Raw genomic sequence first — 13,726 nt, forward strand, 5'->3', positions numbered from 1 at the left:
ATTACTGTGTGTGGGGGTCTGGATCTGGGCTTGATGACATTCCATTTTTCTCTTTATCCCTGTATGAGTACTATGCCGACTGTAGCTTATCACTTCCCCCGATTTATTGAAATACAATTCACATACCATATAGTTCACCCATTTAAACATACAATGTAGTGGTTTTTAATGTATTCACAGAGCTGTGCAGCCATCATCACAATCAATTTTAGACTATTTCATCACCCTAGAAAGAAACCCTGTGCCCCATTAGCTGTTCCATCTGGTCTTGCTACCTGGTGGGACAAATGCCCTCTGCAGTGGTGGTTCTTCAGGAGTTTCTAGGCTGTTCTTGACCACAAATTAACATGTTGCATTCCATGAAAAATCTGGCAGGAATGCTCATCAGAATTGTATGGAATCTATATATTGAATTGGGGAAAATTAGCATCTTTATGGTGTTAACTGTCTCTGCTCTTGAACACATTGGGACCCTACCTTTCCATCTACACAGCCGGGCACGTGGGAAGTTCTTACTAAATATCAGGTATGTGAATGATGAGATTGTATACCTCATGAGCTTTAACTGTCTCCTTTTATAAAAGAGAACACAATCTCAGTGAAGCTGGGACTCACCTGTGGTCACAAAGGGTGACAGCCAGGGCTAGAGCCAACTCAGAGGGCCCAGAGTTCTCTGCCACCTGCTGCTAATGCAGTCGCAGTATCTCTTTGCTAATAATGTGTGCTGGTTGGCTGCTTTCACTGTCATTAATTTGCTCTTACCTGTCGGCGTCTTTTCTCTGGTGGGGCTGTGTGTGATTTGTGCACACCTGTGCACAAGTGAATGAAGGTCTGTGTGTGGGAGAGCCCTGCCCGGTGTACGAGTAGTTTGTGCCAGGCACAGACTGCCACTGAGCGCGCACTTGAATTGGGAAACACAATCATAAAGGTTGGAATTTCCATTAGGATGCAAAAGCCTCAATTTCTACAGCCTACTAGACCTTGATGTAGCCCACCCTAATTTTGGGTGCAAACATATTGAGTAACACAAGGAAACTTCATTGTACAGTATTGCGGAAGGAGGGCTTTGCATGATTTTTCTCTTTCTTTTTTCTCACCCTCGTTCTCCTGGGCCTTTTCATTATATTCTGCTGAGGGGGTGGGAAGCAGTTCATTCGTTTGTTCCTTCCTTCATTCAGCAAACACTTTTGAGCACGGACTCCGCCCCACGAGTCCCTGGTGAGGTGTTGGAAGTAGAAAATAAGAGATAGACCCGCTTGTGCAGGAGCGCAGAGCCCAGCCCAGCAGCGGAGGTGCTGTGGTAAGAGCTGTGGTAGCTGCAGCTTCCGAGGACACATTGTATCCCGCAGCTGCCGAGGACACATTGTATCCCGCAGCTGCCGAGGACACATTGTATCCCGCAGCTGCCGAGGACACATTGTATCCCGCAGCTGCCGAGGACACATTGTATCCCGCAGCTGCCGAGGACACATTGTATCCCGCAGCTTCCGAGGACACATTGTATCCCGCAGCTTCCGAGGACACATTGTATCCCGCAGCTTCCGAGGACACATTGTATCCCGCAGCTTCCGAGGACACATTGTATCCCGCAGCTTCCGAGGACACATTGTATCCCGCAGCTTCCGAGGACACATTGTATCCCGCAGCTTAGCTTCGCGTGGGCTTACCCTGCCCTCTCCTCCCCACTGGGCCAGCAGCCCCCCGCCTGCCTCAACGTCTCCTTTTGTCTGTTCGGCAGGGTCTTGACCATGAGCGTCCCCGACTACATGCAGTGCGCCGAGGACCACCAGACCCTCCTCGTCGTGGTCCAGCCGGTGGGCGTCGTCTCGGAAGAGAACTTCTTCCGAATCTACAAGCGGATCTCCTCCGTGAGCCAGATCAGCGTGCGCGACTCACAGCGCGTGTTGTACATCCGCTACCGGCATCACTACCCGCCCGAGAACAACGAGTGGGGCGACTTCCAGACGCACCGCAAGGTCGTGGGCCTCGTCACCATCACAGACTGCGGCTCGGCCAAGGAGTGGCCGCAGACCTTCGAGAAGTTCCACGTGCAGAAGGAGCTGTACGGCGCCACGCTCTACGACTCGCGGCTCTTCGTGTTTGGGCTGCAGGGGGAGATCGCGGAGCAGCCGCGCACGGACGTGGCCTTCTACCCCAGCTATGAGGACTGCCAGACGGTGGAGAAGAGGGTGGAGGACTTCATCGAGTCGCTCTTCATTGTGCTGGAGTCCAAGCGTCTGGACAGGGCCACAGACAAGTCCGGGGACAAGATCCCCCTGCTCTGTGTCCCGTTTGAGAAGAAGGACTTTGTGGGACTGGACACGGATAGCAGGTAAGTTGACCCAGAGGCCGGGCCCTTGGCCTCTGCGGGGGTTGTTTCCTGGCTTCCACAAGGGATGAGAAGGGTGGAGTTGCACTGCAGCCAAGGGGTGGAAAGGCAAACCCAGGACAGCCTTTGGGTAAGGGAAACCCTGCGAGGCTCAGTGTGCCACTTCCTCCCCCTTCAGTCCCGCCCGTGGGTCCCCCCCCCCTTTCAGCCCCGCCTGCGGCCAGTGCCCTGGCAGCAGCCACTTGGGGCTCTGGGCACCAGAGGAGGCGGGTCTGAGCTGAGAGGTGCTCTGAGTGAAGGGCGGTCAGAGCTGGAGACTTAGTACAGAAAAGAGAACGTGAGATAGCGCGTCAGGACTTTTTATATTGATTATACTTCCAAATGATAGTGTTTGACACGTTAGGTTAGATAAATATATTATTATAATAGTTTCCAGTGTTTAGTTTTTACTTTTTCAAACGTGGCAACTAGAAAACTTAAATTGATGTACGTGGCTCACGGGTTAGTCCTATTGGACAGCGGTGCCTCAGAGCAGAGTTTGAAGCTCGTATTCAGTCTCGCCCTTGGATTTATAGGCGAGAGTCTGACTGTGGAAAGGCTACAGACCGAGGAGCTAGTGGAGCTGGAAGGGGACCCATGTCCCGTGTTTCCAGGCCGGGCACTCACTGTGCACGGGTCAGTCCCCATCTTCTGCCCTGGGAGCCACTGTGTCAGATGCTGTCAGCCGAGACGCGTATCGGGGGATCAGAACCACCAGGGCCTTTCTAGAGACTTCCTTCCGCAGAGGGAAGTGTCTGTAGAACAGGGAGCGTGGACAGAGCAGGAAGCGGTCAGTCCCCCTGCGACCATGTCGATGGCTTCACTGTGCATCTGAATTGCAGATGGCTCTCCTGGGCCGTGTACTCCCCGTCCGCCCTCTGCTCTGGCTCCCCTGTTGCCGTGTGGCATCTGTCCAGCAGCAGAGGACGAGATGTAAGCTGAGGCTGCGCCTGTGTCCCCAGAGTGGGCCCCTTTGGCTCGGGGGAGTGTGGGGGGCTGTGCCAGTCCGGCCTCATGCCGTGGGCACCCTGAGCCGCTACCGGCTCCTCGTAGACTTCGGGTGAGGGTCTCACGGGTGAGGCTTGATGACACAATGTGCAGCCTGGCCCAGCGCCCACTGCAGAGTCGGGGCTCCATGTGTGTCTCGAACTGACCTAAGGTCAAACACTGCCTTTCTGGTTGTTGGTAAGTTGGCAGAGAAAATGTCTGGGAACCGAGAGAAAATTGGTCCAGGCCAGGCCAGCCCTGCGGTGAGAAGCACAGAGCGCAGCCTGAGTCACGCCGGCCTGGGGCGCCTGGCAGCCTGCGGAGTCGTTTTCATCTCCTCACCCGGCACGTGTAGGTGGCCTGAGGGAAGGACAGGCGTAGTCCCCGCGACCTGTACCTCATCCTCTGTACCTGTGGCCACATGCCAGCGCTCCCCTGTCTCTCCTTGGAGCTGAGGTGGCAAAGGCCAGGAGCCTGGGCAGCTGCTGAGGGCAGAGCTGCTGAGCCCCGGGCTGTCAGGCGGGTCGTCCCTGATGGTGTGGGCGGCACGGCGCACTCAGCCCCTGCAGCCCCGCGTCAGGCAGCCTGCGGTGGGCAGGGCCCGCGTCTCCCCACCGCACAGACCGCTGGGTGAGCGCCCGCAGCCTCACAGCAGCCTGGGCTGGCAGCCCTGCTCTGACCCCTGGCCCGGTGCCACCTCCTTTGCTATACGAGGCACCGGTGACAGATTTTGGTCTTGAGGCCGCAGACCCACCACACCAGAAAAGACCAGCTTGATTTTGCCTTTTGAAATCTATGCTCACAATTCCGCGGGAGTAACGAGCCTGTTTTGGGACTTACTGTCCTGATACTAACGGGGCACATACTGGCTGATATTCACAAGGGTTGATGGGGCGCCTGCCTCCGTGTGCCGGGCACGGCTGTGGGCGTCGACAACACAGCCGCGCATTGTCCCTCCTTCCTGGCGGCCGCCCCACTCTATCCTAACTGCACTCAACTCTCAGCCATCCCTCGGACTTCAGTGAGGTAACAGCAACCCCAGAGCAAACGCAGGCCCTCTAATCACTGTCAATCCCCGTGGCCGTCACTGCTCCACACTTCTCTGATTTTTGCAGCAATGATTTGGGGCAGGGACAGAGCCCAGCTCTCACCTGCACTCTTGGTGGGAGTGATAGAAAGTGTCCACCTGAAATGAGGTCGTATTTTGCAGTTCAGAAGGAAATGCTTAGGTGCAGGTCTGGTTTTGCTTTGACTTACTGACCGCCCTGCTAGGCTCCCGTGGCAGGTACCGCTGAGTTCAGGTCCAAGCTTCTCTGGAGCATCAGGTGGGGGTGGGCACTTAAACATCACGTGTGTCCCCAGCCTCATCACAGCCGGTGGTAAATTCTCATTCACGGACTGTCATGTAGCTGTCGAAGTTATTTTTGTTCTTGTGTGTTTCTAATTTTCGCTTGTTCCTCTTTCTTTTCTTTTCCTTTTTTTTCTCTCATACCGCCCTGTGAGTATGTTGTTGGGTCTGAAAAGGTAGGCTGTGAACGTGCTGCGTTGAAAGTAGCTAGCCCTCCCCGTGCTGCCTTCTCTCAGCTTCATCGCTTGAAAAACAAAAACTTCCCGCTGCCTCCATCCATGTGTTATCCTGGTCGTCCTTTTATTTTCTAATTTTTTCTTTTGAATCGAGGCTTTCCTGGCACGTAACCCACCAGTGTCTGAGACCTACTAAAACACTTGCTCTGGGGAACTTGTTTGGTCTTACTGAGTCTTTGTGACCAATGAGCCCTTACTAATTTTTAAAAAATTTGTTTTGAGGGCGTGAGATGCTAATTGATTTTGGTGGCTGCAGAGGGGTATTTTTGGGCTGTTTAAACTGGGAAAGTCAAAGACGCGAGCGCCTCGCTTGATTCCGGCTTTTAGATGCGCGCACTGGGCACGTGACCCTTGGCTGCCGCTCGGCGACGTGCATGACGAGGCTTCTCCGTGGCTTCTCCGTGGCAGCCAGCGGCGGAGGCGTGCCCGGCATGGGGGGCTGGCCGCGGGGGGACGCTGGTGGAGGAAGCAGCTGCCAGAGTTTCTTTTGCTTTCACCTTGAGCATGCTGTGGGCTGTCCTTCACCTTAGCCACTTTCCTTCACAAAGGGGGCGGAGGCCCCCCTAAGAAAGATGCCCGTCTGGTGCCCCCTTAATGAGGGTGACTTTTCTAAGTCTCAGGAAAATACGGCCTTCTCCTAAATAGCTAGTTCGTTTGGCTCTCGTGGGCACGAGGACCTCTGTAATGGGCCAGAGAGTCCCCACTGCGTCGGCCAGTACGCGTTCAGAGCCAGCTGTGCTGTTCACGTCGGCAACCGTACAGGCCCTTGTCTGAACCGGCCTTTACTTTGAACCCCGTGTTGGCAAGACATGGCGGTGTCTGTATTTGTGGAGGCCTCTGCCCGTCACTGAGAGGCGTGTCGTGACTTTGCCGTGAGGAAACTCCAACACCCAGGGTCAGCCCTGAAGAGAGACTCTTCGGTGGCCCCAGACCTTGTACTCTCCCCCCAGGCCATCTCACCCATCGGGAGAGGTTTGCCATCACCGTGCTGGGCAGGAGGCCTCAGTCCAAATGGGGAAGCCTGGCCCGTTCCTGCTGGGGCCCCATTCCAGGGTCCACGTTGGATGTGGTTTTTAGGTGCCTATTCCACATTCAAGTGACGATTTCAAAGTGGCCATTGGCGTCGTGAGCCTGGAGTGCAGGTGAAGGAGCTAGCCGAGCAGCGTCCACGGCGAGCTGTCAGTATTCGGCTTGCATTTGAACGTGACCGTGGATGAGCTCATCTAGAGAGGAGTCCACTGAGGTGGGAGGGAGTCCGGGCTGTGCCCACGGCCTTAGAGGAAAGCCCGGGTTGTGGAGGTTAGTTATTCAAGCAGTTTGGGATTTGAGAAGTGGCTGCCCTGTATCCCAGAGGTGCTGGGGGCACGGCAGCTACTAAAGAAACCTGAGGGGGCATCTCAGGGTCTTGCTCTGGTGGCAGGCAGGGCGTAGGAGAGCCTTCTTAGCAGCCGGAGTTGGTGGGAGTGGGGAGAAGATAGGGGAGAAGAAGGGACGCAGGCCTCCCACCCTCCTCGGGCCTGCGTCTCTCGGTCACACTCATCCGTGACTGAGGGCCGCAGGCCCGAGGAGGATGGGAGGCCCAGCCGAGTGGACTCAGAGGCAGGTCGCATCGGGGATCCGAGGAGGGAGGTGATGGGGGGAGATGACCCTGGGAGGAGGAGCTGACATGTTGGGTTGTTGGGGAGTTCCAGAATAGTCTTTGCTCTCCCAAAAATAGACTTCAAAAAGAAAACACACCTGTTAAGGACATCGATAGTTACTGTGGAGAGAGCAGTTCCTTTTGGGTCTTTCTAAACGTCATGCGCTCTGTTGGGAGGTTCCGAGACGACTAAGACAGCCTGTCACAGGGGCTTAATGCTTATTAGGGGGAATGAGTCAGGTGTAAGGGGGAAGGGAACGAGCATGACGGTGTCAGGTACCACTCAGCCGCCCTACCTGCGTATTTCATTCAGTCGCAGATGCTGGTAACCCTGGAAGGACCTGGTCTTGAGGCAGTTAAGTCCCTTCCTGTGTGTCAATCTACGACAGAATTTTTCTCATGTGGTATTTTGGCGATTTCTTCCGAAGTATTTTTACATAATTTAAAATATTTCATAGTTCTGTTGAATCACATGACCTTAATATGAGAAGCTGTGAGCGTATTTAGATGAGTCCTTTTTGTCAAAATCCTGTTTTCCAAACAAGTAGTTTCTGATCACAACGATGGCACTTTCATTTTTGAAAATGTGCTGGGCTACCTTTGCCCCAGCAGAAGTGCGCCTTTGTTCAGTCCCTCAGAAGATGGAGTAATTTACTTTTTTGGAAGAGGTCAGGCAGGATGCGTTAAAGTAAATGTCAGTCTAACACATGGGGAGTAGTGTTCAAGCCTAATTCACATCTGCTGAGTGAGTATACTTGTAGTACTTGTAACCTTAGCCGAGTATTAAAAACCTACGGTTGTGTTACTGGGGGAGGAAAGGTGATTTTAAAGGCTACTACGTCCTTTTCCTGGTGAGGGAAGGTGGGTACGCACTGCCACGCCCGAAGGGAGAGGCTTTGGAATGGCGTTCTGTGAGCCACGGGCTGGCCCGCTGTTTCTCATAAGCACAAGGAGTTTCTGTTACATTATTCTATCCCACTGTTCGACATCAGGTGAGGATAGGAGTCCCTACACAGCACAGTGGGTTGACATCAGAGTAAGATACCTGCACAGCTGTGAAGTGGACCTTTGTTCCCCACAGCTCCAGTGGCAGGTGACCCATTAAGTGAGAATCCTTGACTTTGGGCTGTGGGCTGTGATTTTGCCTGTTGCTCCTCCCTCCCCTCTTCCCAAATGTCCTCAGAGAGGTCATGGTCTTGATGGAGGGATGGACAGACACCCAGATGGTAACTAGGCTGTCCTGTCCTGGGGGGCAACCCAGCTGAGAGCTAAGGACACTGTCAGGAGCGTTCCTGGAGGCAGAGGGCTCAGCATTGAGTTCTGAAGCCAGCATGGGAGTCGGCCAGGTGAAGCAGCCAGCAGGGTGGCTCAGGTGGCAGGAGCAGCCTAGGTGAGGGCTGGAGGCTTGTGGGGCAGGGGCGGGGGGAGATGACCCTGTGCTGAGAAGCTCTAAGGGGTCCCTGCCCTGGAGTTCAGGGTGGGAGGGTGCCCCCTGGGGAGGTGCTGGAGAAGGCCTGGTCATGGAGGGCTTTGGAGGGGCTTGTCTTTGTGAGAACTGGCAGCAGAGGGAGCGGGGAAGGTGCCAGCAGGGAGTGACGTAGAGGAGAGTTAGTCCTGGTTTTGCTTCTGCTGATGTTCTGCAGAGGGAAGGGTTGGGATGGGCAGTGACAGCTCTGTGTGCATTTGAGACCCATCCATTCCTTTGTTTTTGAGTCCAGAGGAGAGGGGTCGATACACAATAGTGAGCAAAACGGACTTGCCTCTTTGGAGCTTGCAGAGGTCAGAAGTTGATTCAGCACAGAACATTCTAGGAACACAGCAGGGCCACCTAACCCAAAGTGCAGAGGTTGGAGGCAGGGAAGGCTGCCTTGAGAAATGACAGAATGAGCCCTGAGGAGAGCGGGAAGTACTGAGACAGAAGGCCAGGTAGAGCCTCAGGTCACCCGGAGGCCGGAAATCAGTAAGGCTGCGAGTCGGAAGATCATTATGAGCTGTTGAGGTGACCAGTGGGGGAGAGAGGTGACAGGTGTCACTTGGGGGTGGCAGCGGCAGTTCAGATGTAGTCTTCCCTTACGGGGGGGCCTGTTAGCATTGGGGGGGCGGGGGCACGATAACTGCCTGAGATCAGGAGAACGTGGAGGCTGGTTCCCTTTTCTTTCCCTCTCTGCCGCGTGGGATGATCTTACTTCAACCAACATCTGGAACAGAAACGCGAAATTCCAGGCTGGCCAAGGAGTGGTTGAGCTTGTGAAAATTTGAGATGGCGGCATTTAACTTTGTATTGAGATCTGTCAATCACATTCACGGAGCTGGAAATATCATACCTTTTGGATTTATAGGGGAGTTTATTTTTGATAAGATTGCTTTCATGGTCAAATCAAATTTAATACAGCTGTTATTTTGTCTTGAAAAAAATTTAAAAATGATACAGGAAGATGCTGGTGTCATGTCTTTGGTTTCTGAGTTGATGCGGACGTAGAAGCCTTTGCATTATTTATTGGACCGTCCTCGCCAGTATGTAAAGAGCAGTTAGCGAGCGCCCAGTCCCGCCCTCTCTAAACAGTGCTAAAGCTCACTCTGAAAGAGTGAAGCTAAAGGTCTTGGTTGCAAAATCCAAGTGCTTGGCTTGTACTCTGCAGCGTAGCTCTCTTTATAAAATAATAATAGGTTTGAAGTTCAGAACGTGGAAGAGAAGAGAATTGAGTTTCTAAAAAAGCTGAAATGAACTTTCTCGTGCTAATGTCATGACTGGCAAATCTGAAAAGAAAAACCCTCTAATATTGCCTAAGCGAAATGCACAGTAGAAGTCACATTCACCATTGAAAGCGTAAGTGTTTTTGAAGTCAGGACAGTCCCAGCTCACGGACTGGTGATGACGGCTGCTGGCTTTCAATTACCGAGCCTCCAGCTGCCCTCTTAGCGTGTGTTTTTGTTTTGTTTTTTGGGTTTTTTTGGTAGCGAGAGTTGCATAGCGCTTAGCTGCGATGCTTTCGGGGCACACTTGGCGCATTAGCGGTGATCCGTCTCGGTGCGTTTTGTGTTTCAGACACTACAAGAAGCGGTGCCAGGGGCGCATGCGCAAGCACGTGGGGGACCTGTGCCTGCAGGCTGGCATGCTGCAGGACTCGCTCGTGCATTACCACATGTCCGTGGAGCTCCTGCGCTCCGTGAACGACTTCCTGTGGCTTGGAGGTAAGGTTATCCGATGGAGACGATCAGATGCGTCATTATGGCAACTATTATTTGAAATAAGAGAGAAACAGAGAAAAGATAGCTCTGAACCCAAAGGGCTAGGATGGCCCATGGCCACGCTTGAGATTCTTAGGCTGTAACCGCCATTGATAGAAGCCTGTCATGTACTCCAAGGAAAAGTAGCGGCCTTTTTAGGGGAGACGAGGTTGCAGGTGTCCGCTGCCGTCGCGAGAGAGCCCCTTAGGGTGCCTGATGTGGGTAGGCGCTGTGGTCCCGCTGGGGTGGCATGACTTTGAAATATTCTCAGTCCAGGGCATTTCCTGCCCCACATCTCGGTAGCGTCAGAATCTGGTGCAGCGCCTGCCACTTGTGCCGTGTGCACTGCACTGTGGGTGAAGTGAAAGAATGCGTGCGGGGCTGAGGGGCCGCCTGTTTCACATGGGGACGCAGTCCCTCCGTGACACCTTGAGTAGCGTGAGAGTTTTCTGTGTGGCCAGCCTTGACACGGGCACGCGAAAGATGACAGGTGGCATGTGCCTGTTTGTAACCGTGACCTGCAGGTTCGATCTCTGTTTGGGGGAGAATTGGCATTTCCACCTCAAGTGTTCAAATCATCCTCAGGCACTGAAATTCTAACTCATTGTCTTTTTTTTTTTTAATGCCCAGCGGCCCTGGAAGGGTTGTGCTCGGCGTCTGTCATCTACCACTATCCTGGTGGAACCGGTGGTAAGATGGGAGCTCGGAGGTTCCCGGGGAGCTCACTTGCTGCTGAAGCAGCCAACAGACACCGACCAGGTGAGCGCTGCCCTTTCCTTGGTCTGGACCCAGTCGGTCCTTGAGCAGGTGCAATGATGACCTCTCCCTCGAGTTCAGCCTGACTGATGTTTGAATAAAGCATGGAGTCTGTGGAGTCCAAAATCTTGCACATGAGAGATTTTCCTCTGACTTTATTGCACATTTATGGATCTTATTGAATACTATTAATGCACTGCCAGGACTGGGGGGAACACTGCGTACAATTTCATGGCAGGTTGACCTAGAAGCTCTGTGTCTGGTCTTCTTCATAGTGTCTGTATGTGGGGTGAAGCTGGTCCCAGAGGTCAGACATGCAGCTAATTCAGGGCCTGGTGGCGGGTTCTTATTCTCCTGAATGATGAAGTTCTCTTCATGAGTTAAGGCTGATTTGCTTGTGTGTGTTCGCACCAGTGACGCATAAAGTCTGGAGCAGCACACGCACGTGCTTGTTGAATGCACTGCACCCTTTTGGTCCTTAATGAACGAACTTGCCTTTAATGGTTCAGGATATGATTGTCATGTTGCCCAGGTCACAAAGATAGTAAGAAAGAATGCAGTGATCAGGTTAGACACAAAACTGCTAGTTGGTTTCTGTTCTGTGAGATTTTTAGACATTTTGCCCCCAAAGAGAAAGCCCACAGTAGTTAATGTGTATTGGGTGGGGAAATGCTTACTTTCCTTTTCCCCGTGAAATACATATCATCCCCCGTCATCAGCAAAGACTGCAGAGACCACCTTTATGGACCAGTTGCAGAAGCTGCACTGTCAGAATCGGGGTGCACGCTTCGGAGGACGACTTAGATGAATCCATAATGGTTCTTGAAGACACTTGACCATTCTTCAGCAGAGCTGTCCCTGTTGATCTCAGTGGTATGTCAGTTACTTGAAAGGAAGGTAAAGCAGGCTGTGGAGGGACGAGCTCTGAGTTTCGAATATATATCTCTGCTCCTCCCTTTCCTGTGCTTTATTCTGTCAGTGTTCCCCACCTGTATTTATTCCTTGTTCTGATCACTCTCTCTGGTATGAGAGCACAGCACCTGAAGTCCTACTGTCTTCTCTAGGCAGCTACCAAGGGCTAGGGGCTCCAGCACACTCAGGAAGGTGAAAGCCTGTTTTCTCTCTTTGGGAGAAAGTCTTCTGCGCTCTCTCTGGGAGTGCCAAAGGTTGGAGGTGGTGGTGTGTGGCTCCCCCCCATAATTTGAATAGTTATAATGTGTCAAGATTGTTCTGTTGTGATTAGTGAGGCTCCAGAGACTTTCAGAACAATGTTTCATTTTTCACCCCTTGCTGAATATAGGCAAAAACCAGTTTTCAACTGTTTTGAAAAACAGCCCTGTCTGCAGTGGACAAATGTCTTTATTTAGCTTTGCAAAAAGAACTTGGGAACCTTTTACTGTTGAAGGCAGTCTATGGGGGAAATATCCAGTGAAGCTCAGATGGGAGCTGGAAGAGCAATGCTTATTTATCTAGTAACGAATTCACTGCCTTTTCCAAGCAGTAAGAGGTCCAGATCCATGGACAGTCTTGAGATCAGCAGCAGATACGTTGCTTCATCTTGGATATTAATCTCGAGATTAGTCGGTCTGTAGTGGCAGCCTCACCTTGAGCACCAGGAGCCGATGGCATCTGCGGTGTGAGATGAGGACCAGAGAAACCGATGACTTCGCATTGCCCCTTGAGTAGATCAGGTTCCTTTTCCAGCAGCAAAGCTGCAGAAATACAGACGTCATTTAATACCAAGCTGAGCTAGAGCAATTGCTCTGTGCCTCAATTTCTTATCTGTAAAATGGGTATGAGTGATAGTTCTTACTCACAGAGTTCTTGTGCAGGTTGAAGGAGATATACATAGAAATACCCAGCACTTGATAAATACTATTATCAATAATATTGTTGTTGTTAATGTTAAAAGACTCTTGGCATCTCGGATCCAGATAACCTGGTTTTCAAGCAGATTTCCTCTGAGAAAAGGAATTTTTTCCCTCTTAAAGTTATCTTAGTTTCAAAAGAATTCTGTAGTCCCTACCTTTTTTTGCTTTAGTTAAAAACAAAACAAAACAGAAAAAAAGCTTCCCTAGTATTCAGAGGTTAGAGGCCCCTAATTCTTTTTTTCTGGAGACTTGTATATGAACCTGCAAATCTATAATTAATGGATAAAACTTGGTTTATTAACTCAGTAGGATACTCTGCAGTCAATTTAAAAGGAAATGCTTATCGACTAGTAAATGTTTCTTCTTTATGGTTATTTCTGTTTTTTGGTCTTTCTTAATTTATTAACTGTCGTGTCCTGCGCGACAAGAGCTGTTGGAAGCGAGAAGGGCGGCGCAGGGTTAAGACAGACAGTAGCCAAGAATAGAGTGCGAGCGGGGCCAAGGGACGCCAGCCTCAAGGGCTGAGAGCCCTGAATTGGGCCAACGCATAGCTTTTTGTGGTTAACAAATGAGGAAGTAAAGCTTGTTAATCTCAAGACCTGTGAATTTCACACATTATACTAGGAATCTGATTCAAACCAATCACCCTTGCCTGCAAGCAGCCAGAAACGGAAGTCTCAGGATGTCTTAGTAATTGTTTCCCTGAGGGACAAAACCTTTATGCATATGAATAGATGGAGAACTGATGTTATCACATCATTGACTCTCTTCCCAAGCAGGTTGTAGGAAGGAATCTAGCCACAGAGGCAGAAGCTCTCCTTAGCCGGGGGAAGGTGGGGGTCTATGCCCACCTCTATCAACCCCGTGTGTTCTCCTGACGGTCCCTATGCGACTGTGCCTGGCTTAGGTTGTTCCTCCCTTGAGGAATCTTCCCTGTCATTGATAACCATCCTTTGGGATCAAACAGGGAGACATAAAGTGTAAGTACAAAGGTGAAGCAAAGTACCTGAAAGGATCCGTCTCACAGACTGTCCTTTCTTTAGGGGCAGGTACGCGGGGACAGATGGGTAGGCTGCTGCGTGACAACAATTAATAGTCATCATTATTATCATAATTATTAAACTATCGATGAATTACTCAGCACCACAGAGGCCAGTGGCTGTGCTAAATGCTTTCTGCACGTGTCACCTCACCTCACTGCAGGCCTTTGAGGGCTGGTATCAGCCTCTCCTTTGTGCAGGAGAGGGATTGAGGTTTAACGAGATGAGGTAACTTGCCCAAATCATGCAGCTG

The 13,726-nt window shown here is 51.6% G+C and overlaps 1 protein-coding gene across 7 annotated transcripts in view; it reads left to right on the plus strand.

Moving 5' to 3' along the window:
* TRAPPC9 (trafficking protein particle complex subunit 9) overlaps positions 1–13,726 on the plus strand; it is a 320,362-nt gene that overhangs the window by 4,577 nt on the left and 302,059 nt on the right. For 6 of the 7 annotated variants that reach the window (XM_088798934.1, XM_074316658.2, XM_088798935.1 and 3 more), the window contains 3 exons: positions 1,739–2,332; positions 9,625–9,770; positions 10,437–10,565. In XM_088798934.1, coding sequence (XP_088655060.1) covers positions 1,749–2,332; positions 9,625–9,770; positions 10,437–10,565 — 859 coding nt within the window. In that variant the 5' untranslated portion in view covers positions 1,739–1,748. Of the gene's footprint in view, positions 1–1,738; positions 2,333–4,742; positions 4,880–9,624; positions 9,771–10,436; positions 10,566–13,726 lie in introns of those variants that run through there. The other variant, XM_019724385.3, reaches the window with a different exon arrangement.

The sequence above is a fragment of the Rhinolophus sinicus genome, chromosome 6 (assembly GCF_057876585.1).
Source record: "Rhinolophus sinicus isolate RSI-liver-muscle chromosome 6, RSI-T2T, whole genome shotgun sequence".
In the NCBI taxonomy this organism is placed as follows: domain Eukaryota; kingdom Metazoa; phylum Chordata; class Mammalia; order Chiroptera; family Rhinolophidae; genus Rhinolophus; species Rhinolophus sinicus.